Genomic DNA, 24,146 nt, shown 5'->3' with positions numbered 1-24,146 from the left:
AGCCAATGATGACCGTGCATGTCTGCTTTCATGCAACACTTCAGCTTAGTACACTTCTGTCATGGACTTCAAATCCTGGGAGTTGATAAACTGTAGAGCAGGTTCTACATCTATTTTGTTGTAAAGCTAAAGAAAGCAAGCCAAAGAAAAATTAAGCCAGTCAGCCAAGCAATCGGCATTTATTAGGGGAGTGTGAATAGTGATTTTTGAGACCGAATCGAATACAAAGTGAATAGTGTCTGAAGTGAATCGAATGGAATATCGAATACTTTTCAAATAGATTTCACATAATGAACAGCCATTATCACACTTATTATAAAACGATGTTCACATCCTGGTATTCTTAAAGTTGGCAAGTTCCTGTCATTACACAGTACGTTATGATGTGTTGTTCGTTAAATGCACAAATAGAGCATTATAGGAGCAGACAAGTAGTTTCTTCACATGCACAGGACTCTTTCAGAGAGTGCGAGTGATCGCTGTGTAGCCTGTAAAGTATGGCTACCTAAGCGACATAGCCCACTCTACTATGCAAGTTCTCATGTTTTTTGTCTATGCTATGCATGCGGGGGTAAAAATTTGTCATACTTTTGCTACAATTCTATGGTTAATTGGGTGCTGTTGCCATTGTGAAATATTCTAAAAGTATTAGGAAAATATATGCACTTACGAATAGTGATTATTCAATTCGAAGACTGAATTGAATAGGACACTGTTCAATTCATTATTTGAAAGTTTTGAATATTTACACACGCCTAGCATTTACTTTTTGATGTCAGATGACAGATGACCAGGTAGCAGCTGCAGTGTCAAGCACAAAAATTACATGAAACGACTGGAAACACCAGTGTACTAATGCGTCAGTGTTTACCACTATTTGTTGTCCATGCTCAGTTTGTAGACTGTAGGGCTTAATGTTGGCTAAAGATAGGAACCTCCTATCCATATCTGCTCTGATTTGCAAGTGCCAAATGTTCTTGCATGCAGCGCAAAGCTGTTGGAACAACAAGCAGTGTGTCGCAATGGCCTCTGGCATTTTCAGCACAGCTACACAGATGCATTGAAGTTAGGTGCCAGTTATCAGCTATGTGCTTCATTTTTCTATGAACAGTAAATTCAAAGATTGTTCTTGAAGATTGAGATGGCAACCACTACCATCCCTAGGCTAACAACCACTCGACAGCCCAACTGGTTAACTTGAAAAATAAAAGCACCTTGTATAACTCACACCTTTAAATAGTAAATGCAGCACAGAAATTCTCCTATTCAAGCATATATCGCCCTCGGACTGTAGTCAGAGAAACAAAATAATTGACAAGCTAAGGGATCAGTTGAAGCAGAGATGGTTCTCACCGTTTCTACACAAGTGTGCTTTGAAATCTTTCATGTTGTGCCGATGAATGCAGTTTCCTTTTTTTTTTTTTTCTTCTTTTTCCATTTTCATTCCCCGACTGCAGGCATCAACCCCATGGTAGTGCAGAACCTGGCGGCGCTAGCGGCAGCCGGCAGTGGAAACAACTCTGCCGGTATTCCGGGGCTCTCGGCGGCGGGTGAGCTCCGCACCATTTATTTGGTTCTTTTTTCGCTGTTATAATAGAGGCTTCGTGAAGCTATAAATATCAGCCATAGCTAGACACTCGGTGAACTGTTGACGGCACACATTGAAAAAGCATGCAAGCGGCACAAGACAGTGCTGTTTCTGCAAAGTCAGCTTTGCAGGTTTAACAAGTGTACACCTTGTAATGGAAAAAAGAAGGTAGACACAGGACAGGCACTTTTTACAGTGCGAAGCACTTTAGGGACCCAGGCTGTCGGCGTCCGTCGCGTGGGATCTGTTGTGATCGCGCTCAAAAATAAGTGCTCAAAATAGGGTCAAAACAAGTGCAGAATTGATCAAAACTGGTTCAAAATAAACTAACATGATTCAGAATAATAAAAGACAGGAATAATCAAGCCTTAAGTGCATTAATTAGCAGAAACTCATTAAAATCGGTTCCGAAATGCCGTACTGGTACCAGCGCAGCGCAAGAGAGGGCGCCACCACCCCACAAGCGCTCGATTGCTCCTCCCTCCAGTGCTACTGCAGCACCTGCGCATCACTGCTCCCCACTTCCTCAGGTTTCACATTAGTGGAGCTGCATTAGCGCTAGATTTGAACTGCACAAGCACATGATTTTTTATTTTTGTCTCTCCTTTTGTTTCATTTAAAGAATGCTTTTCAGTGCGTAGGGGCAACCAAATCTTAGCATTTTTTTCAACAAAATATTTTCATTGCTGTGCAGCATTACAGATGCATCACTGAAACAAGCATTCTCATTCCTTCAGGTATAAAAGGCTTCCATTAACTGTCACCCCTAAACGTGTCATAACTCTTACCCAGTCTGCTTTTCTTTGTCCTGTCTAAGGTATGCTCTTGTTACACCTGCAAGCATGAATCAACCAGCCCACCAACATATTCTGTTAAAATGATCTTTACTGATATGAGTGTCTCTCACTTCAGTTGTCGTAGATGCCTGTAAATTTTTGTGCATTCCCATTATAGTGCGCCGAGTGTTTGCTAAGGCATTTGCTGTCCCTGTGTGTCCCTTTTGCTAGCTGCTCCCCCCATCCCTGTATCACACTCCTCTGTTCAAGTGGCCAATGCCGTTGCACTTTCCTTCGCCAATATGACCTCATGTGTCAGAGCGCTATAGCTCTGGGCTGTAGCCAAGTTTCTTTCCCTCTTGCCACTAAGTTGGTAAAGTTGCTGGGGCTTGTCTGAGGAGAAAGTAAAGCTGCGATGAAAGTTCATTTGCTAGGGTTGGAGTGAGGAGTCTACCACTGCCGACAATACAAAGTGCTTCACTCATGCCAGAAGGCTGCACCAGGAAAGCGGGCATCAACATTCGCCAATTTCATGTGGTCACATGATATCTGATCTCCTTCATTCCCCTCCCCCTACCTCCCCTTAAAGATGAGTGAGCCAACTGCTGTTTAGCGCTGGCAACCTGACAAAAAACTTCCACATTTAGTATGACACAGCAGATGGCCGAAGTGATGGTAGTGCAATTCATGGAGGAGAATCGAGGACAGGCTACTAAATAACTGGTGCAGAGGTGGTATCGTTTCAGTGCTGACAGCAAATCGAGAAAGGTTCTGAAAAAATTCAGAATAATTCTCCATGGTAGACACTCATTCCTTTAAATGCCAGCAAGAACGAAACAAAATGAGTCTGTTTGAAATCTGGCCTATAAGTCTCCATGCACAATCTAACTCGTATCCTGCTGATTCTAACGCAACAGACTTAGCAGCAAAGATAGGATTGCATCATAAAGGAAAGAATATATTTTGATGGGATTGACTCATTGAAAAACAGTTTGCTCATCATCTGTGTGAAAAAGGTTGAGTAAATAGTAGATGTTAAATCTAGTCAAGGCATCAGGTTGTTAAACTCTCTTTGAATGAGGATTGGACGCTTGTCACTTAAGATTAAGGTTCGGTGTAAACAAAACAGGACAGGACAAGCAAGCCCACGCCTTCCTAAATGTGTCGTGTGATGCCCTTAATTTTGCCATGGCTAATAGCAGACTGTGTGCATGTTTTATTTAATAATTAGCCTTCCTTCTTTTCCCCCCTTGGTTATACTTTCTTTGTATTATTCTAGCTTGCAGAACTTATGCTAAATTTGGAGTTAGGATATGTATGACATTTTGCCGCTTCACTTTTACTAGCAGTTGTATTAAGAATTCTGTTCCATGACCATATTAGTAACGCTGCATAAGGAAAGGGAATAGCACATTGTTGAAAAAATTTTGGATATTTTATATTACTTGGAGACACACGGTATTCATGTTGTAATATTTTTTCTCACGAATCATTTGGGCTGCTTCCCCGCCGCATGGCATTTTCAGTTCTTTCACTTTACTCCATTCTTGACTTACTAAAGGAGATGCATTTCCATAAGCTCATGTACATGAAAAGGTCCCACATTCCATCGTTCAAGAGAAATGTGCAGCATATGTAATAACAACCTTGTAAGAAGTAACAGCTTAGCAGCCAGCACTAATGTCATTATTGAAATAAAAAGATGTGTTAAGTATTGTACGTAAGAGTGCACAGTGATTTACGTTTAAATGACACATAAGGGGTGATCAACAGTTGGCTAATAAGGAAAGATTGCGGCTGGAGCCAACGTTTCGACAAGGGGACTCGTCTTCACTGGAGCAAGAGCTGCATTCGTTGGCAATATTTTTAGGAGGGCCGTTCATAAAGGTGGTATTTTCAGTACCATAAACTTGGAACAGGCATACATGGTAGGCATCAAATGGAGTCGTGACCTCATTTTGATGGCTATCGTACATGCCTCTCTACTTTCAGTGGAATATGCAGTAAACCCTCGTTATAGTAAAGTGAACGGGACAGCAAAAAAATTCTATATAAGCAGTAATTCGATAAAAGCGACTGCTCCATAAAAGCTAAAAAGGTAGAGCTTAAACAGCACAACAGTTTCACGTAAGTCTAATTTGGGTGTGGCACAGCGCATTTTTTATACACGCCAGGCATGCGGAAGGCTACACGGAGTAACATTTGCCTGTTCTGTCCTGCACTACTTCCACAGTGCCTCCATGGCGGTGCCAGTTGTCACTGATAATGCACGGGTGCAGCATAGAGGAAACGGGTACACAGTCCCCGCAATGGTAATTGCTGGTGACGGAGAGGATGGCTTGCTCATTTGCCGCAAAAAGCACGGAGCGCCACCGTCAGTGCGCACCCACTCCTGGCTAGTTGCCACAGCGCCATGACGGTGATAACACGAGGGTGCAGCATGGACAAAAAGGGTGCGCAGGCACCGCAATGGCGTAGCCGGCGCCTGAGAGGGTTACACACTCGCACGGCGTGCAAAGCTTCGCTCAACGAGAAAAGCGATTAGCACCTCCGTAAGCGCAGACACGCCCCTTGCTAGTTCACTCCAAGTGGAGGGACTTATCGATATTCTTTGAGTAACACAGTTTAAAATGCATGAGTTTGTGTCTGGACTGGGAAAAATATTGAACAAAGCGATAATTAGAGTAAACGATTTCATTATAAAGAGGGCCTACTGTAATAACATTGTTCTATTCAGCACTGCGGAATGCCACTAGGGCATCAAAATAAAAATGGCAGCGTCCATCGGGAAAGTTAGTTGAAGCAGAAGCAGTGGCCCGCTCTCTGCATTTCAAGGGACTTAGTGCCAAGGAGATGCATGCCGAGCTAGTGGCAGTGTACGGTGATGGTCACCGTATACTGCCACCGGTTCCCGCCACCACCTGTTCCCGGTGTGTACACCTGTTCCAAATTCATGGTACCTATAACAGAAGCTTTATGAACGTCCCTCGTATACATCCACTCTCCCTTACCATGGGAAAGTAAGATGAGGGTTACTGAACTGTAAGTGGTTCAGTAGGAAAGGTTAGTCTTGATAGTGGGGGAAAAGTGAAGAGTGTGGTGTGGGTTACATTGAGAAGCGTTATGAAAAAAAAAAAGGGCAGCAAATGCATCATTTGGTTGGGCTTAGCTTTACCACAGGAAGTATACTGAGGCCGACCTTGGGCAATGAAAAAAATGAGTTACAAAAAAAGAAAAACTGAGTTTTATCAATAGGTACCTAGTTTCAATGCTTCCCGGGAGCTCCTTTTAAGGTGCAGCGAAGAGAAACTCGAAATCGGTCTCATTGGCTGATTACCTCATTTGGAACCCTCTGCATTTGATGGGAAAAAAGGTAACTGTTTAAGAGTGAAAATGGAGGCAGAATTCATTATTTTGAATTTTGCAGCAAAACCACAGCATGACTCATACCGTCTTTTTTCTTGCCCTTTCTTTCTGCATAAATGTACAAGGTTGTCAGGTTGAATGTTCGTTTTGGAAAACAGAGTATAATCCTTAATTGAGATATTGAATAACCTCAGAATTTAATGTGCAAAACTAAATTATGACGTTACACATTTACACAATCTACATTGGCTTGACCTCATATGACATCGATAGACCAGCACATAGTTCCTGGTAGTTCTTCATGCACTATGCACTAAATGCATGGACAGTTGACGTAGTGCAAATTTTAAAATGCTGTGTAATCCTTTCTTATGCATATAATAGGCCAATACAGTTAGCCTCACTTAAACCTGCTAATGGAAGCACCTAATTTGTGCAAATTTTCTGTTGAGCAGGCCCTTCCTAATTCTTGCTCACTTTTGTTTCAAAGCAATGAATTGCATAATGGTATGCTTAGCAACTTTATTTGGCATTTTCTCTCTTTCAAGGGGTGTACAAGCTTACCTTATATGTGTAGGTGGACAATAAAGAACATGTTATTTAATGTTTGCTGTAAATATTGGTAGAAGTGCAATAAATTCAACAAGTTTAAATGTACCACTCTTCAGTAATGACGTCTAAAATTTCCTGTTATCTGATTTTTGCCCACAAGGCTAGCATATGTAATAAGCGCACTGAATATGCTTAGGCAAATGTATGTGTCAACAAACTCTGTTAGATTCACTCATTTATTCTACAAAAAAAAGCATTTTTAACATCATTCCTAATGCATAAAGAATTTTCTTCAGCGCAGTAATGAGTAATAATGCTAACTTTAGTTAATTGTGTCTTATATACGTTACAACACTAACCAGTTTCTTTACTAGGCATGATCTGTTTTGATTATGTGCATCGAGGCTTTAGGCTCCTCAATTTGCATGATGTATGCTGAACCTTTCAAGTACAACCTTATTCATCTTTGGTTAATTTGTTTTTGTCATTTTCGGGTCCTATTACTTACATATAAACTTTTAACAGGCATAGCAAAACGAAAGTATGTCCTAACCTCACTGCTCTCTAGTTGAAACCCGGCTTTGTTTTACTGTTTGGCTTTATATGATCGGTACGGGATTGGTGGCATTGGGGCCACCTTTGTTTCTGTTTTGTTTTGCAAATTCTCTTTATGTTCTTTTGGATCTGTTAACACATTGCTCCCTTTTTTGTTCTTTTTTTTCTCCCTCCTGTTTTCCCCCCATTCTGGCTACCTGCTCTTGTCTCTGTTTCCTCCTTTGGACCACGGTTGATGGCAAACGAATGCAAACACACGCAAAAAAATAAACATGAACTCTGTATACAAAAAAAAAATTGAAATGCTGCTCAAAAAGCAGTCCTCAGCAGACGCAGTTCGGCAGGTGAGGAGCGTCCGCAGAATCACTTCTTTAACTTGCGAGTGAAAATACAAGCGTGTTGTGTTCTCGTTTCAATATTTGTCGTGTGTGTGTGTATGTGTGTTTCCGTTAACTGCGCCCTCACCCCTTCAACCTCGTGATGTCATGTGTTAGTGTTGTGGTTGTCCAACTGTCTGTTGCCCATGAGCTTGCTGTCGATGACTTTGAGTAATTGCTTCTGGAACATTCATGTACAGAGTTGCCCTCTTTTAGGGAGGAACCCATGATTTGTAGTAGTAGTAGTAGCAGTAGCAGTGGTAGTAGCATTTATTTATTGTATTTTATATTTAAGTATTTAGTTATTATATTTTACAAAGTAACATGAAAAAAATAAAGGCTGCAGGTCATTCAGCATCAAGCCAGCTAGCAGTATTTTTATATGACTGCGCAGCAGATGCAACAGACAGCAGTACATGAGCATTTAGCACATGAGCTGTTGTGGTGCAGTAAATGTTCTCAAAACTTGCCATGTTCAGTCTTTGGCTTCTTTAGAACACAATGTAGTCTGTGTTTGCTTGAGTCTATCAAGTCTGCCAGCACCAGGTGGCCTGATTTGAGTTAATTGCAACTATTGCCTGGTAGTTAACAAATTCGTTATGACAACTGTTAGCCTCTGCTGCTGATATTAGTTTTGTTAGAGTATGTTTCATCTGGACCAGTTTCTTGCATGATGAAAAATTAAAGCTGGCAACAATATAGCAAGTTTGTGAGGAAAAAAAATCCAAAAACTCAAGGTAATAAAGCCAAGGAAATTTTGCAGCAATGTGTGACAAGCCTAAGTATGTGACCTACCTCATACTACAAGTGTAGCTTTTCTCATGCTGCGTGAGATGCCATACTACTACATTGGCTGTCAGTTTTATACCTTTGACATGTCACATCTTCATCAATCACTTTGTAAATGTCACTTTCAGCCAGTTCAATTAGGTTAAACGACTGGAAGGGGCTGTCATGAAAGACGCTTGTCATCTGGTGCATTTGCTCATCAGGCCTATTTTCACTTTGTTGTCAGCATTATTCTTAAGTGAGCTAATACCCATCGTATAAACATACTCCCACCACAGGGGCGCAGCAAATGCAGCCATTGCAACGCCAAGTATGATGTCGAAGTGTCAACTCCCAGCTGCTGGGGGTTAAGTTGTGATAGTTTGAAATGCAAAAGTGGCTTTGTGCTGATGCATGTAAAGGACCCAACCCAGGCTCAAAATTAATCCAGACATCTTCATTACCGTGTCTATGAGGCAAAAAGTCGTGCCATTCATTCATTATGGTTATTGTTGTGCTGGATATTGCATGACAGGAAATCCAAGGTGTCACTAGTGGGATCAATTGAAGGTGCAGCACCTGTATTGTAGGAGAAATGTGGTTATGAAATAAAATGCCACTTTTCCCTCAAACAGAAAGCAGACGACAAACACGGCACTCGCAGACAGAAAGCAGACGATAAACACTGCACTTGGGTAGCTGAATATGTATATGGCAGCGCAGGTCTGATTGCTTTAAGAAACAATAAAGAGAAGCACTAAATCTGTTGAGACATAAACAATTGTTTTGAAAGTCTATTTTTGTTAATTTTATGGTAAGAGGTTTGCTATAAAAAGAAATTAATGCCCGACTTAATTTCTTGAATTTCACACTGAAGCCTTAGCACTGCATGGATTTAATGTTAGCACTTTCTCGTATCTAGACCATTGTGATACAGTAAAAGTTCTTGAAACCTGCAAAGTTCAATCTTTGGCTTTTCTGCGGTGTAGTCCATCTTTACCGATAAAAATTGGCTGGCTGCCGCAGGAACTTCAAGGCAGTGTCACTGTCCATCTTTCATTTTTCCATCTTTTCTAGCTTATCACAGTAAGAGCAACTTCTTAGTTATTCTCGAAAAGCAATTTGTTTGCATAACTCACCATATTCTTCTCTACCTTTGATACATCGGAGAGGAGAGGATAGACATGTCTCTGACCAATGCTTGCTTTTCGTTATTGTGCTCGACGTTTTGAAACCAGCTTGGCTCCTTCTTCAGTGTTAAAGACAGGAGTTGCAATTTTTTTGAAGTAAGTTACACAAAAGGGGGTGCTGGCTGGTGGCACATAGAGTTACCGTATATGGCTCTTGTAGGGAGCCAGAGTTGTGCGTCGATTTTCCACATGCCGTTCGCACCGCTATTTGCTGAGCGCTGTCACATGGTTCAAAAAGCAGCCATGCAGAGTGGGGAAGCAGCTACTAAGGCCCAGATAAACAGTGTTGACGATGGCAGTGCCCCCTCCTAGCCACAGTTTGGTTATTTCTTTGATGGCCAACGTCCAGACAACTGCTTCTGAAATGAATCTGTCATGGTTTTTTTTTTTTAGCGCAAAAACCACATGATAAACACTTTCTTTTTAACTGTTTAATCAATTCCAACAGATGGCTCCACCACACTGTGCACAACGAAGGATCCAATGCTAGGCCACATGCAACTGGTTATTTCTGTTTGTTCAGAGCAAATCAAACAAGTACTATAGCTCATATGTGTCGTAATTAAGTGGTCCTCGAGCGGTCTGAGATAAAGCAGGTAGACCACGGGGGCAGCGCAGGTCTACCAGGATCGTTGATGTAGCGATGCGATTGGCTCCTGCAAAGATATGTGGCTTTCCCTGGCAACCTTTATCGGTTTTACGTGCAAGACGATGGGCCTACGCCAACTCTGCTCCCTGGAGGAGCGTACACAGTAACTTTAGTGGCATACTTTTATCACCTATTCAAGGAAAGGTCAGCTTCTGACCGTTGTCACCCCTGAGGAAGAAGTCAAGCTTGCTCCGAAATGTCGGGTACAATAAACAAAAGTTTTTGTTGGAGATAACACCAAACCTCCAACATGGCATATGTGTGTGCCATTTGCTTTTTGTCCCATTAGAAAGCACAAATATATGCACGTGCATATATACACATGTGTATATCTTGCCTAAATAAGCACCATCCTGCACGAATTTCCCACTGCTGAATTGTGGGTACGTTCTCATGGGCCATGCCACTAAAATTCATTCTCGTTTCTTGTCCTCTTCCTCCTCCTCCTCATCCACCCCGCGTAGGAAATGTGTCTGGGAGCACGTCAAGTGGCAATTCATCCCTGAGTGGCGTCAGCTCTTTGAGTCCTGTGTCCAGTATGGCCCTGGGTATGAGCACCAACTCGCTCACGACAATGGGCGCGCTCACTAACGTCAACGGGTGAGTCTTCGGCTTCAGAAGCGACTTGGATCAGGCTATTGTCGGGTACAACTTAAGAAGGCAGGAGAGGGCCCGCCCAGATGACCGAAGCGTGGCAGTCGATTGCCTCTGCGACTAAATAAATAGTCCCACTGACTCGTCTCGGCAGCAGATTGAAGCGCGGGCTGCCATGTTCTCCTTCGGCGGGGTTACCGGCCGTCTGGCTCATGACGTCAGTCTAGTTAGAGTGTGCACCCATTGGTGGAGGCTCTTTGAGGGGCAAATGCCGCGGCTTTCTAAAGTTGTACCCAACTATAGTTAGTAATCTTCCGTGATACTTGGGTTACTACGTAAAAAGCAGGACACCGGACATGATTACAATCAAAAGACGGAAAGCGCAGCACTTTGCCCTTGTCAGTGCTTTTCACGCTGTAACCCTAGTATATTTGCTTGAGAGTTGTAGGCATTTGCATGGGTCCCACATAACACATAGCGGAAATAAATGCATCCAAGGTTCAGGTGTTAAACCCTTCCCCTCACACACATACACATTGTTGAAGAACCAGAGAGCTTTCTTTCTTTGGCTCTTTTGCCCATTTTCGTGGTCGTTAGTTAGACTTTCACCACCAATACAAAGGCGCCGGCGCAAAAGGCAAGTGCGTTTACGCAACTGAGTTGCCGGCCACATTCGTTACTGAACGCCAACTATTAACGCTATGAGAAGCACATGCTGTCAACCTATGCTACCACTACTGATGTGCTGGTTGATAGCTCTGGTCTCTAAGAATAGCGTAATGAAACAACAAACACTATCTGGATATCCTCACCTCAGCAAATATATGCCGTCAAGTGCACCATAATAAAGCTAATAACTTTTGAAGGCAACTGGTGTTGCATTGCATGCTTTTTGGTATGGCATCTTAGAATAATGTTGTAGCATATACAGATGAGACACAAGAAGGCACGTGAGAGACACAGACAGGGCGCTGACTTCCAACCATATGATTGTTTCTGGGTACCATGCCTTACTCATACCCATCTGCCTTGCGCATCAGCAAATACATGCCTAATTACCTATTCAACGGCAAAAAAAAAGTACCCACATCTATATATATAACAAAGTGATTATACACGCCACTTTCAAAGAGAAAAGAATGTCAACATTTTGATAATTTCAACGCATGCGCAGAAATCCAAATTGTTTATTAGACAGTGCAATAGAAGATTTTCTAACGCATGCATTGCCATCCCTGGCAATCCAGTTTGCTTCTATAATCAGGCGAGTTAACTTGCACCCGTGTCTGCCTAGAATGATCGTGTCTCCAAAACAGGGTGTGCAGGTACTATTTTGACAATGAAGAGACAAAAAACCATCGAGGCTCTTTTTTTTTTTTTAACTTTGCTATAGTATCTGCCTGTCTGGCCCAAGTAGCCTTTTCCGCAACTTAGCAGAATGCAATATATAACACCAGCATGGCATTCGACATACTTGTTACTGTGCTTTTTTTTTTTTTTTTTTCACATATTGCTTTTGTGGCTTTTCCTGGATTTGGCTGTTTGCTTACTTTTGACAGCCATTGTCGATGGCTTGTGCACAATGCGTTTTTTGTGTGCATACATGTGTACATGTGTATGTGGCAGTCTGCTCTTGCGGTCATCACCGATGCAACCTTGATCTTCTCTCCTCTCCTGTGTGCAGTGCGGGTGGTCTGACTGCCAACGGTCCGAGCCTGGATGCCCTGGCACAGGCCTATTCTGGTATGCAGCAGTATCCATGTGAGTGCTTCGTGTGTGTCCGCAGCATGGCTTTGCTAGCGCATTGTCGCTCCAATCATTGGCATCCCTGTCGGTTCGTAAATGCTGGGCCAATCACCGAAAGATCAGCTAGCACATGTTAGAGGAAACCATGCCTTGGGAGCTCTTCTGTGAATACGCAGAAAACAGAAAATCGTTTTGTTTGGCGTTCATTGAATCAAATTTTGATGGTGCTTATTGCAGACTTGTGGGCTTTTGGGATTCCTAAGGTATTTGCAGTGTGTAGCAGTTAACAGCATGATGACAGCTGCGGTATGATAATGCTCGCACGACAACGCGACTGCGTGACAAGGATCGCAGTGATGACTGCAGTATGATGATGGCACAGCAATAATGATGAAGACGGAGATATGATAGCCTCATGACAATGGCACCTTGTTGACTCGCATGGCAGTGGAGAGCTGTGTTTGTGAGAGGAATGGAGGAGAATAATGATACACTGAAAGTTGCTCTCGAACGACCGCACTTGGCCAAAGATGTCCATGTCTTTAGCAAAGGAGCCATCAAGGAGCTTGTTCTAGTCTGAATCCATACTTCATCTATTAATTATGACTTTGCCAATTACTACATGATCTTCAAATCTTGCAGTTCTCATTCTCATCTCATTAACATCCTCCATATGCTGACTTTTATCTCTGTACATCTCTTTTAGATTGCCTGTGTGAACAATATAAAAGTCAGCGCTTTGGGTGTTACACTACAGGCGTTAGACTCAAGCTCGGTTCTTTAGGAAATCACTGCTTTGCGAAGTAGCATGTTCAACAGCATGTAGGGGGAGATTTCTTTATTTCATTTTTGATTTAGCTTGCAACTCTTCCAGCTCATCAGCAGAGAATGGCATTGCAGTTATATATAATTAATCTATCGGAAATTTGAAGTTGACAAAATTGGAATTGCAGGGTTCTGACTTGATACTTTTTCTTCTGTTTTTATTTTTTGAATTTTTTTGTCACATGTTGCATTTTTCCAGTTTTCAAATTCGTTATAAAATCTGTTTTAACTGTGCTGAATTATAGGCCCATCTAGAAACAAACAAACACGTGACAATAGCACTTATGCCACAGCACAAGCTAGAGGATGTGAGCGCTGGCTTCTTGCTTATTAATAAATTCAGCGTGTGTTTGCTGACCTGCATGTTTGTGCTTTCTAATATGGACTTGAATGCTGTCTGTGTTAGCCTGCAGCAGTGTGACTCCAAAGAACTCCAGCCAACACGCAAACGTTCCACTTTATTCAATTTATATTTCAATGCAGTGTATTGCATTGTTGCATGAACACTCGTATAGTACTAGATAAAGAGGCAGGAAAGTACCATTATATATTCTGGCAGCATTGGCATGCGGTTAAACATATTGTATCGCTTCTGAGGCTTTATTTATTATTGCACCTTTTGAGCAATATTGTAGAGGAAAAACAATAATTTAATGAAGATATGGAGACATACAAATTAATGCCGACAGTTGCTTAACTAAATTTTCTGCTCACTAGTATGCACTCAACGTGCACTTAATATTTTTACTTCAACACATGACTAAAGTCTCTGATTCATTATATTGCGAGCCGTTATATTCAGTGCCACGTCTCGTCAGTTTCATGGGCACTCTATCAGTAAACTCAGCCACCATGTCCGAGGCCACGCACAGTTTGTGCACGCATTGTTTGAGTGCAGACTTGCACACACTTAAGGCAAGTCTTGGCGGCAAATATGCAGAATTAGGTAATGCAGCGGTTTGGTTTGTCTGGTACTTGCGTGCTCTGCAGGCTTTTCCTCCTGGCAGTACTTTTTCTCCGACAAAGTTTGAGTGTATCATTGTTACAGGATTTGGATTCTGAGGTTTTATGTGCCAAAACCACAATTTGATGATGAGGCAAGCCGTATTTGGGACTCCGGATTAATTTTGACCACCAAGGGATCTTTAGCGTGCCCCCTATGCATGGGACACGGGCGTTTTCGCATTTTGCCCCCATCAAAATGTGGCCGCCGCGGCCGTGATTTGATCCCGTGACCTCATGCTTAGCAGCGGAACACCGTAGCTGCTAAACCACCACGGCAGGTGTCATTGTTACACTGCTCAGTATATTATCCTGGACCACTTAGAGGGTTCTCCTCTACAGTCTGAAATCAGTTTCGCACAACTTGTCGCACTACATTAATCATCATCTGTCTTGCATGTCCTTGCGTTTCTTGCGTGTGCCCGGTATTTCCAGGTCACAAGTACGATGTGCATTATCAGCGTGACATAGCATTCTTGACTGGAAAGTAGTGAGCGCAGTGTTTTCAAGAATGGAAAGGCAAGAATGACAGAAGACAATTATTGTTATCGGACGAAGATACGTCCCAAAGGGTGTACACTTTTTCTTAGAGTAGGTGCATTTCAGCTACAGCAGACTGGAGGTGCTCCTGAAGAGGAATGTAGTTTAATTTCCTTCTTTTCCTTCTCTCCTTTCTGTTCTAGCTGTGCCTGGAGCTTTTGCGCAGATTGGTCTGCAGCAGTCACAGAACCCTGTTGGAAAGCAGGTTGAAGGTACTAGGACCTGCCTTGTTTTTTTCTATCTCTTTATGTTCGTTAACTGTGTGGCGAGGATGCTTGGGATGTGCGAGTGATGTTACTGCGATGACTGTATGTGGGGCTTTTGTGTTGTTTGTAGTGATATAATGGCTGGGCATAGCTCTGATGAATCATGTGACTTAGTTTAAGAATGCAAAAGTAAGCGAATAGATGGTCATGGCACCCATGGTGATTCAAGGCCGAGCCTCGCGATTTGGGATGGCTGTGTCGTACCAACCATATTGCCAATGTTAACTGACGTCAGTGTAACTGTCTTTGTGTGCATCATAGAACAAATCTGGTTCCATTGCCTCAAAATGCAGCAATTATGATGAAACAAGGGCCTACTTGCAAAAAAAAATAGTTTAGGGTAATTGACTGAATGTCCATCAGGCCATGTGGAATGATAATTTCTGCAGACTGAATTATATATGGACACTGTAGCACCGAAAACAGTTACAAATACAGAAGCAGGTATAGCTGGCTTTCCAGGTGTGTATCACTGGAGTGTCTGTGGTCAGATTTCCCACTGAGGTTGCATTTCGCGTTGTATGTCGTTTTGGTACCAAGTTCTTGGGGGTGCAGGAGCTGTATATTCTAGCTAGTGTAAATCCTAACACGTCATTCATGACGGTGCTGAGCTAAAGATGCCACTGTGAAAACAACAGCACTGCTATCTGCCATCTTAAGGCTAAGAGCGGGAAGGATAAGGGGAATCAAGGGCTCAATTTTCTGTCAGTAACAACCGTAGGAAGCGAACGGGCAATGAAGCCAGAAAAGGCATAAGGAAAATTACCTGTTATGTCTATTTTCATTGTACAACTAATAAGGAAAAGTGAAAGTGAATGAAAAGACAAGTTACTGCAGATAGGAGAGAAAGCCACATCATCCACATTACGCGTGCAGCGCTTTACCAATTAAGCTACCACAGCATCCATCTTCCTGTCCCCTTTCTCGAGCAATTGGGTGGCAAGATTGACCCTGGGAGTGTTAGGCAGCACCAGTCAAAAGCATTCATCATTGGCGAAATGCATAGCACACATTGTGTCCCACCACGACAGCTGACATTGTCACCCTTGTTTTACTGAGAAAACGTACACTGTTTTGCTGGCGCCACTACAGATGATAGGAATTTTCAATACATTCAGCAGCAAAACAGGCAAGCTCTGCCCTTCCTAAACAGGATATTGCCTATTAAACAATAGACACCATGAAGTGTGTGGTCTGTTTGTAACCATTTCCTTTACTTATGTAACCTTCGGTATGTTGTTGATTAATGACTTCAGGCACCTAAACATGTGTTGAAACTTTTGTTTTGACACATTTCTTGCATCTTCAGCATAATAACAGAATATAAAGTCTGAACAGATAAAGAACTTGAATTTCTTTGTGAACTTTGTTGTGTTCACATATATTTGCTCCACTCCTAAACTGTCAAAAGTACTTCGATACGAAAACAGAATGAAGTAGTTAACGTGCAGTTCACTTGAAAAATGCAAAGCTGTTTGAGACATTTGACTTACGTAAATCATTCACTGTCAAAAAGAACAGAAGAGAACCCACTAAATGACCACATAGTAGCGCATCTTGTCATAAAACAAATGTGACAAATTTCTTCAAAAGTAGTTTAACAATCAGGATTGATTCAGTGTTTCTGCCGCGATTAAAGAATACTGATACATTTTTCAGTTGGCATATTTTTGTGTGTGTTAAATGAAAATCCAAACCCTCTAGAAAAATACTGGGAAGCGTCAGAGCACGTTATTTAATTTGCCATGATGCTTGCTTCTGCAAACCATTTGAATTTTTGATAGCCAGGAGGTTGGTGTGTCGTGTCATGACGCAGTGGCTCGCCTAATTCGTGCAAATTGCTGTCGTTTTCCACGAGCACAGCCAAAATAAATGCATGTGGCGTTCTTGTTTATGTCTTTATGAGTAACATCATCAAACGTAGCCTAATTGCTGTGCAATGTCATAAAAGTTTTGCTCTGCATGATGCCACAATAATATCAATAACGCCAGGTCTGGTGTTTCAAGACGAACTCTAGTATTAACATCTAATGTTTCTCAACCTCCATACTTGTCATGTGTTAACCTTTTATGTGTGAAGGGTGTGTCGTAAATGTCTACAACTCTGAGAATGTGTACTAGTGCTCCCTTAACAAACTGATTATTGGAAGCATGGATTCTGCAGTGATTGTCGGCAAGTCTCGCAAGGCTAGATTTGCTCGCAGCCAGCAGGCTGCTGCTGCTTGAACTTTAAGTGGAATTCACACGGCGGAGAAATCTCTCACTTTGCAGCAGGGAGAGCACATCATGTGACAACAATGTCGCACCTTTTTGGGGCCAGGGCGCAGAAGTAGACAACACCGAGTGATGGGAGACATTTTGCTGCACCAGTATAAAACATCCCCTCTTGGCTGGGGAGACAGCGGGGATCTTGCCGACTAGTCTAGCAACCTATCATACCACGCTTACCGGCAGTATAGAGTTGGCATCAAAATCGCTACTGCCTTTGCGGTTGCTTGGCGGCCTTCTTCGCTTTGCAATGATTGTTGTTGAGTGGCATGAAAGTGTAGAAGCTCAGCAGTGACATAGCTTGTGTTTTTCATATCACTTTGGGACAGCCTACCTACGATTGCACATACGCTTGGTGTCGAGAGTGTAGGCTACTAAAGCTATCTGCCGTAATTGAAAAGCCTCAATCACTGCAGTCTGTGTGAGCAGGGGAGAAGCGCGAAGCACTGTAACGATACATGACACTGTTCTCCCCTCCGTGTCGAGGGTTCCCCCATGTGATTACCACCTAATGATACTAGTGCTACTGTTCATGCAAAGCTTTTCATTCTTGTGTGCTTGTGTGTGTCCTTGTGTCAAGTTGATGCATGAAGTGGATGTATATGTGTGTGTGTGTATGCTTGGGGGTCCGGGTGTGAGCGGCTGTGTTGACGGAGTGGCAGAGTGCTTCTTCGCGGCTGCCTCGTACGCAGGTCCCGAGGGGGCCAACCTCTTCATCTACCACCTGCCGCAAGAGTTCACCGACAGTGACTTGGCGCAGACCTTCATGCCCTTCGGCAATGTCATCTCCGCCAAGGTGTTCATCGACAAGCAGACCAACCTCAGCAAGTGCTTTGGTGAGTCACCTGCGTTGGCACCCTTGCTTATTAGGCCTGAGACGAACGCAACTGCAGACTTGATGCTTTCCGCTTGAGCATAGTGTGAGTTTGGCATGGTTGGTAACTCTTGGTTACCAATTAACAGCACGAGCAAGAGGCGATGGACAAAGGAAATGACAGGACCAGTGCGTGCTTTTATTTGTGTTGTTGGTAGTAATCTTGATGATGGTAGTAATCTTGATGGGTTTGTTGGTTTATACTTGCAAGTTTAAACAAGTGCACACTTTGGACGAGGACATACACGGGATGGGTGCTACTCACAACTAACATGTATTCAAAGCTGGCAACGTGCATAGCATATAGACATTAGGAAGGGGTGCATAAGAATCTGCTGCGCATCAGTCAGAAGAAGTGCTTACAGTCATCTCCCAGTCTAGCATTACTGTAGCCTAATAACAGCACTTTTCCCACAAAAATATTTGCTAACCCCTGCACAACATGACAGATGTCTCGCTGTGCAAGCCTTCTCATTCTTTTTGATATGAAATGTTTCCATCAATTCTCGCGCAAGCGGCTTTTCAGTCTTAAGCAGAGAATTGGGCTATCCGGAAGCATAGGCTCACAAGTGCAGGGCCAACAGTATGCTGGTAAATGCATTGCAGGCTCATTCTTGATATAACGAATAGTTTTCAAGGATATTGGTTTGCGACTTGAGAGTACCTGCCAAATGTGCTCCATCTCATTTTTTATTTGTCTGCAAATTTTCTTTTCCTGATTTGCGTTTCATATTACTACCTGTGAGGCCATAACTTGGACGATAACAGAGTAACTGGAGCGGAAGCTAGGAAGTGTGCTATGAGCGACAGAACAGTCGATTATAAGCATGACTTTACAGGATGGAAAGACAGCAGTATAAATTAGATAGCAAAGGCAGGCAGATAATTTATAATTGAGATTACGAAAAATGAAGTGAAATTGGGCACATCATGTAATTCATAGAGCAGATAAGTGATCCTCTGCTAGAATGGGCACCAAGCGAAGTGAAACACAGTTGAGGACAGCTGAAAATCACGGGGTGCGAGGGGATCACGAAGTTTGCATGTGTGGATGGGTTTGGCTGATGCAAAATGGGTAATTGGAGATCTCTGGGGGAGGCCTCCGTTACACAGTGGGCTCAAATCAGCTGTGTACAGTGATGATTGTTTTTCATTTTGCTCATCCACACATCTTGCTTTTAGACCGACTGCCCAGTTTCTGAACTTTGCCTCACATGAGAAGCGGCAGCTATTTGTCCTATCTAACCTTGAAATCCTTGAAAACCCTTGAATTTTGTGAAAGAGATTCAAGGGGGCCCCTTAAATCTCCTTGAAAATAAATGTGCTTCTTGAATTCCTTGAAAACTGAGGTTTGGGGCAGCTTTTGAGCATTCAAAGTAACAAACTCTGCATAGGGGCTATGCCGCAACCACTGTCAGTGGCGTAGCCTAGATAGAAAACAATCCTAGCTAATTTGTTTTGAGAGTGTCGCTAAATGATTGCAGTGTGGTGTATCCACAGCCACCAAAGACAGGCTTGTTTAGATCACCATTGCCATTGCAGAGCTAGACAAAGCCAGATAAAGCGACCACACCGTGCCACGCTTTTGTTTTCTTGCTTGCAAATTCACACCGCAGCCATCATGGCTCCATTTTCTAGCCCTAGGGTCTAGAAATACATGGCGGAAAGCAACTTTCAGCCATTTGGCTTTAACACGACGGGTATTCCTGGCAGAAGTCTGATCTCACTTAACCATCATGCCATGAAGCGATCGACATCATTACAATGGGAAAGACAACTTTAAAAAGTCACCTGCAGAGCTTGAAGCGTCTGCCCAACTCGGCAGCTGCAAGAAATTTCACCTAAAAAGGAGAGTTCACTATTTTTCAGTATATGTGTACGAAAAATGTTTGTTTCCTCTTCCTCCTTGAATGTTAGTCTTAGGCACCTTGAAATCCTTGAACTGTGCTTGCATTCTGAGTCAGTTGTTCTCTGCCAACCCTGTCTGTTGTAGTACCTTAAAACGAGCGTTCCAGTTTGCTTCTCTGGTCTCGCGCAATGACCAGCCTGCATTAATCTCCTCACCACTGGGCTCTGTCCTGCAGGTTTTGTGAGCTACGACAACTCGCTAAGCGCGCAGGCGGCCATTCAGGCGATGAACGGCTTCCAGATCGGCACCAAGCGACTCAAAGTGCAGCTCAAGCGGTCGAAAGACGCCAGCAAGCCCTACTGAGACGATGACCTCCCCCACCCCCTTGACTCGAGGCGGACACCAGGAATTGCCTGGGTAAGTCTCTCCCCCCCTGTCTCTCTCTGCTTGTAGGCTGTGTGTGTAAAAGGGTGAGAGGAATGAAGTCAATCAAGGTTCCTGATTTTTCGTGAGTAACAACCATGTGAAGCCAAATGACATATGGTGGTTGGTTGCCTTGCTTGGTTGGTTAGACCAGCGCCTCCTCTCATTTTTCAATGCCAGCCAGATGTGGCCGGTCTAACGGTTCACCACCCTTTCCGATCGCCCTTTCCTGCTCTCCTCCGTCGGCTAGCATTCGCGCCTGCTTTACGGTTGTGGGGGAGAGTACCCTCTGGGTGGCGCCTCACGACGGAAGTCGGAGGAGACAATCCCGACAGACGCGTGAAGCGTCTACTGCATCTCCTCCAGAACAGCAGTGGCGCGCGCTCAGATGCACGTGTGACGCAAGCAGACGTACCCTCTGGTTAGCGTCATATTGCGGCAACTCACTGAACTAAGGCGCAGCAACAGCTCCCATTGCGGAGCGAGTGATTGCACTGGCATTGAAAAAATAGGAGGCGCTGGTTAGGGGGGGGCTGCGTGCAAATAGAAACTCCGTAAGAAGCAGCTTTGTAATCAAATCTATTACACCTATAATCTGTTGTTTGCAATAAGGTATCGGGCCCTTTCAAAAAACATCTTATGTACCTTTGAGGTCCATCTCTTAGTAAGTGGGACTCCTGATAAGTGGAACTTATTTACCTGGTCCCTTGAGGTTCCATTTAATGAGCATCCACTGTATAGGACAATACACAACATTGGTGGAGATAAAAGCATAAAGCATAGACATACCACCGTAGCTTCGTTTGATAGCCAGCACTGTTTTGTAGGTTTCTTCTTCACGTCCTTGCTTTTCGCACTGTTCCTTGACTGTAACTGCTGAGAGATGGGACAAACATAAGGCATGGACCATAGGCTGTCAGCCAAACTTCATTGCACACAAGGCAATACTATGCTATAAAGGTTCCAGGAGGAAGGAAAAGGGAAGAAAAGGAAAGGAGCATTCTAAATACAAATCAAGAAATTGGCACCACTCGTACACAAAAAAGATATTCTAAGTTCGTTGGCAAATCAGCCCTGAAGGCACAGTCATGCATGGGTCACCATTTCTGTCAGCGCAAAGGGCTTCGTAAATTTCGCTAAGGTTATGCTATAACATGTGCCAAGCAGCACTCTCGCAGTCGACGTACAGCCGAACCTGATGATCGGATATAACGAAGTAAATCTAAAATTTTCTCTCCCATATCTAGTGGGAATTCGAATGTACATTACAGTATAGACCACTTATAACGTAACCGCTTATAGTGCAGGACCCGATATAGTGCGGTCTTTTCAGACTCCCGTTAATTTTCCCATAGCACTCCGTGTATACACGTATCGCTTATAGTGAAGTTACGGGAAACTAAATACTGGTTACAGTGCGGCTGCCTGGCAGTACGGAAGTCAGCGGAGATGGCGAACGCTCCCCTCAAACGGGCGCCCCAAGGAGTGCTCGAGGAAGAAAGAGAGACGAAGTGGAGGAGAAGGGCACGTGGTGCGAACGAACAGCCAGTGAGGCTGAAACTAGAATCTTGAGTGCGAGTCGTGAAATATCACGGCGCGCATAGCGAGCGAGGGCTACGAAACTGCCAATGCTAGCCAACGCTCGCTTCACGATAACGGCAGTAAACGAAACTTCAGGGAGCGGGCTGCGCCAGCACGGCACGGCAAAGGGTACATGCGGAGACCGTGGAATGTGAGGGAGGAGGGCGGCAGGGAAGCGGATTTCGCCTCGGCAACTCCGCTACTTCGGTGGCTCCCCTCGCCCTCCCTCGTAGCTCCCTCACTTTCGACTGGACTGCCACCGTGCGCACCCGACGCCGTGCAGGGTGCTCGCCGGGCCGGCTGGAGCGGCCGCTCCAGCCGGCCCGGCGCCAGCTTCCCGAAGTTTCGTTTTCTGCCGTTATCGGGAAGCGGGCATTTGCCGGCGTGGGCAGTGCCGCTGCTTCCCTCTGCGCCGTAGCCGCAGCGTGCAAGGTCAACACGTGACTAGAAAGTAGAGGAAGCATAAAGGAGAAAGAAGGATTCACTGCCATTTTCTACGCGTGGCTACGGTAGCGTGGCTGAGACGTCAGCACGTACACGCATGTTCCGGCGCAATGCAGAATCGGCGACTTTGCCATTTCAGAGGGTGAAATTTCCGCCACATTTTTTTTTTCTTTCTTTTTTTTTTTTTTCGTTCGCGTGCGACATTGAGGGGTCTCCCCTAAGCTTTTACTCTATGGCGGTGCCGGAGCAATGCCGGTCGGAGGCACCGCTGCATGATTTAGTTCAAATTAACGAGATTCGACTGTAAATTGAATGCAAACATTCTAGCCGCATTCCTCGACTGTCGCATGCGCGTGGCGGCTCGGTGCACATGTTTTGCATATGTGCGGGCCTTGAAAATTGTTGCTTTGGTTATAGTGCGGTACCGCTTCTAGTGCGGATATTCGCGACTCCGGCGACTTACGTTATAAGCGGTCTACACTGTATAATGATTACACGATGTAACATATACGGTATATCGTTAAGTTGAATGAGACTTCAGTATCAGTTCCTCTGTAGTTTTACTAAAGTAACGCTGAAGAACAACACAGTTAGTTTAGTCAGGTGAAGTATTTTGTCAAGATCCAATTTGCACTTGTATGGCAGAAAAAAAAGGTGGTTGTTAGCGCAGAGAATGAACACCAAGCTTCTTTTTTTTTTTTTTTTTCATATGTCGCCCCCCAAATTGCGACATAGGTACGTCAGTTTGATGTCATGGATCTCCAAGTATTTTTGCATATTTTTGCCACTTTTGTCCAGAGAAAGTTCTCAAAAGCCACCAGGTAGATTCCTTTAGAATGCAACATAATCCTTTATTGATGGACTGTTAACTGGTTCCTAGCAAACACTGTCCAAATCTCATGGCATCATGAGGAGCCAGAGCAGGAATTTAAGGCTTGTTTGAATTTAAGATGCGAAAACATTTAAAGCTGTTCTTGCCTTTTTTCTGGCCTGCCACCAACACTTCCGCTCATATTAAGATTAATTTTTCTGGTAGTATTTCAGAAATGCAATTTACCAACTTAGCCTAGATTCTTTCTTCTTTATTGCCACTTTAAGGCACAGTGCTGTTTGACATTTTCAAAGGTGGCACACTTCACTTAGAGGTGACTTTAACCTCCTGCCATTTCATCGCGTTTCAAAGCCCCGGTAGCTGACTATGCAAAACATTGTTTCGAGGAATCTGTGTGACATCTCTGCTCATAATCTGCAAGCAATTACATGGCTCCTGACCATTGACATAAAAACAGAGTGATGTTTCAAGACCAATTCAAACCCCTTGTTTCTTGGTGAGTTGGCTTTAACGAGGAATAGGCATGTTTCCCAGAACAAGTTGTCTCTGTTATCGGTCAGTGGCCTGTCAGCTCACCGGTGAGCTCATCTCAAGCAAAAGGCTAACAAAGCCTTTGCTTGAGACAAGCTCTACAGTTTTCAGGAGGTGCAAGAGCCCAAACTCGTATTTTTGTTCGTTAGACAACTTGTGCCTGTAGAAGTGTGCATTCTAATTGATATGTGCAAATGCTCCTCAACTGTTCTCGCTGCTGGGTTATAAATTTTGAATTACATGCAAATAAAAAACTTCTTTAACAGAGACTAATACTACCTCAGTTCTCGCATTCTCACTTTCATTATAGCGACTAATTGAAATAAAGCAAGGCCAACCAAAATTTAGATTAACTTTGATGTATCCTATAATTTCTTATATATCACTGTTCATTAACCAAGGCTTGATTTTATTTTATGATTTTGTTATTCATGCTGGCATGGTTCATCATCTTGCACCGGCCATCGATTGTCACATAAATCATGCGAGCTTTCGTAAATACTACCCAGCTGCAGCAGCTAGTTTGAAGACTCTCCTGAAAGCCACTTCC

General features: G+C 43.6%; 1 protein-coding gene across 12 annotated transcripts in view; it reads left to right on the top strand.

Annotated features, from left to right (window-relative positions):
• Positions 1-24,146, top strand: part of LOC119464516 (CUGBP Elav-like family member 2) — a 521,231-nt gene that overhangs the window by 483,123 nt on the left and 13,962 nt on the right. For 6 of the 12 annotated variants that reach the window (XM_049655498.1, XM_049655499.1, XM_049655491.1 and 3 more), the window contains 7 exons: positions 1,458-1,550; positions 7,155-7,181; positions 10,286-10,421; positions 12,100-12,176; positions 14,672-14,740; positions 17,725-17,898; positions 20,021-20,202. In XM_049655498.1, the coding sequence (XP_049511455.1) occupies positions 1,458-1,550; positions 7,155-7,181; positions 10,286-10,421; positions 12,100-12,176; positions 14,672-14,740; positions 17,725-17,898; positions 20,021-20,148 (704 nt within the window). In that variant the 3' untranslated portion in view covers positions 20,149-20,202. The remainder of the gene's footprint in view (positions 1-1,457; positions 1,551-7,154; positions 7,182-10,285; positions 10,422-12,099; positions 12,177-14,671; positions 14,741-17,724; positions 17,899-20,020; positions 20,203-24,146) is intronic. The other 6 variants (XM_049655493.1, XM_049655496.1, XM_049655492.1 and 3 more) reach the window with 6 other exon arrangements.

This window comes from Dermacentor silvarum, chromosome 9 (assembly GCF_013339745.2).
Source record: "Dermacentor silvarum isolate Dsil-2018 chromosome 9, BIME_Dsil_1.4, whole genome shotgun sequence".
In the NCBI taxonomy this organism is placed as follows: Eukaryota; Metazoa; Arthropoda; class Arachnida; order Ixodida; family Ixodidae; genus Dermacentor; species Dermacentor silvarum.
This window is presented reverse-complemented; position numbering and strand designations above follow the sequence as displayed.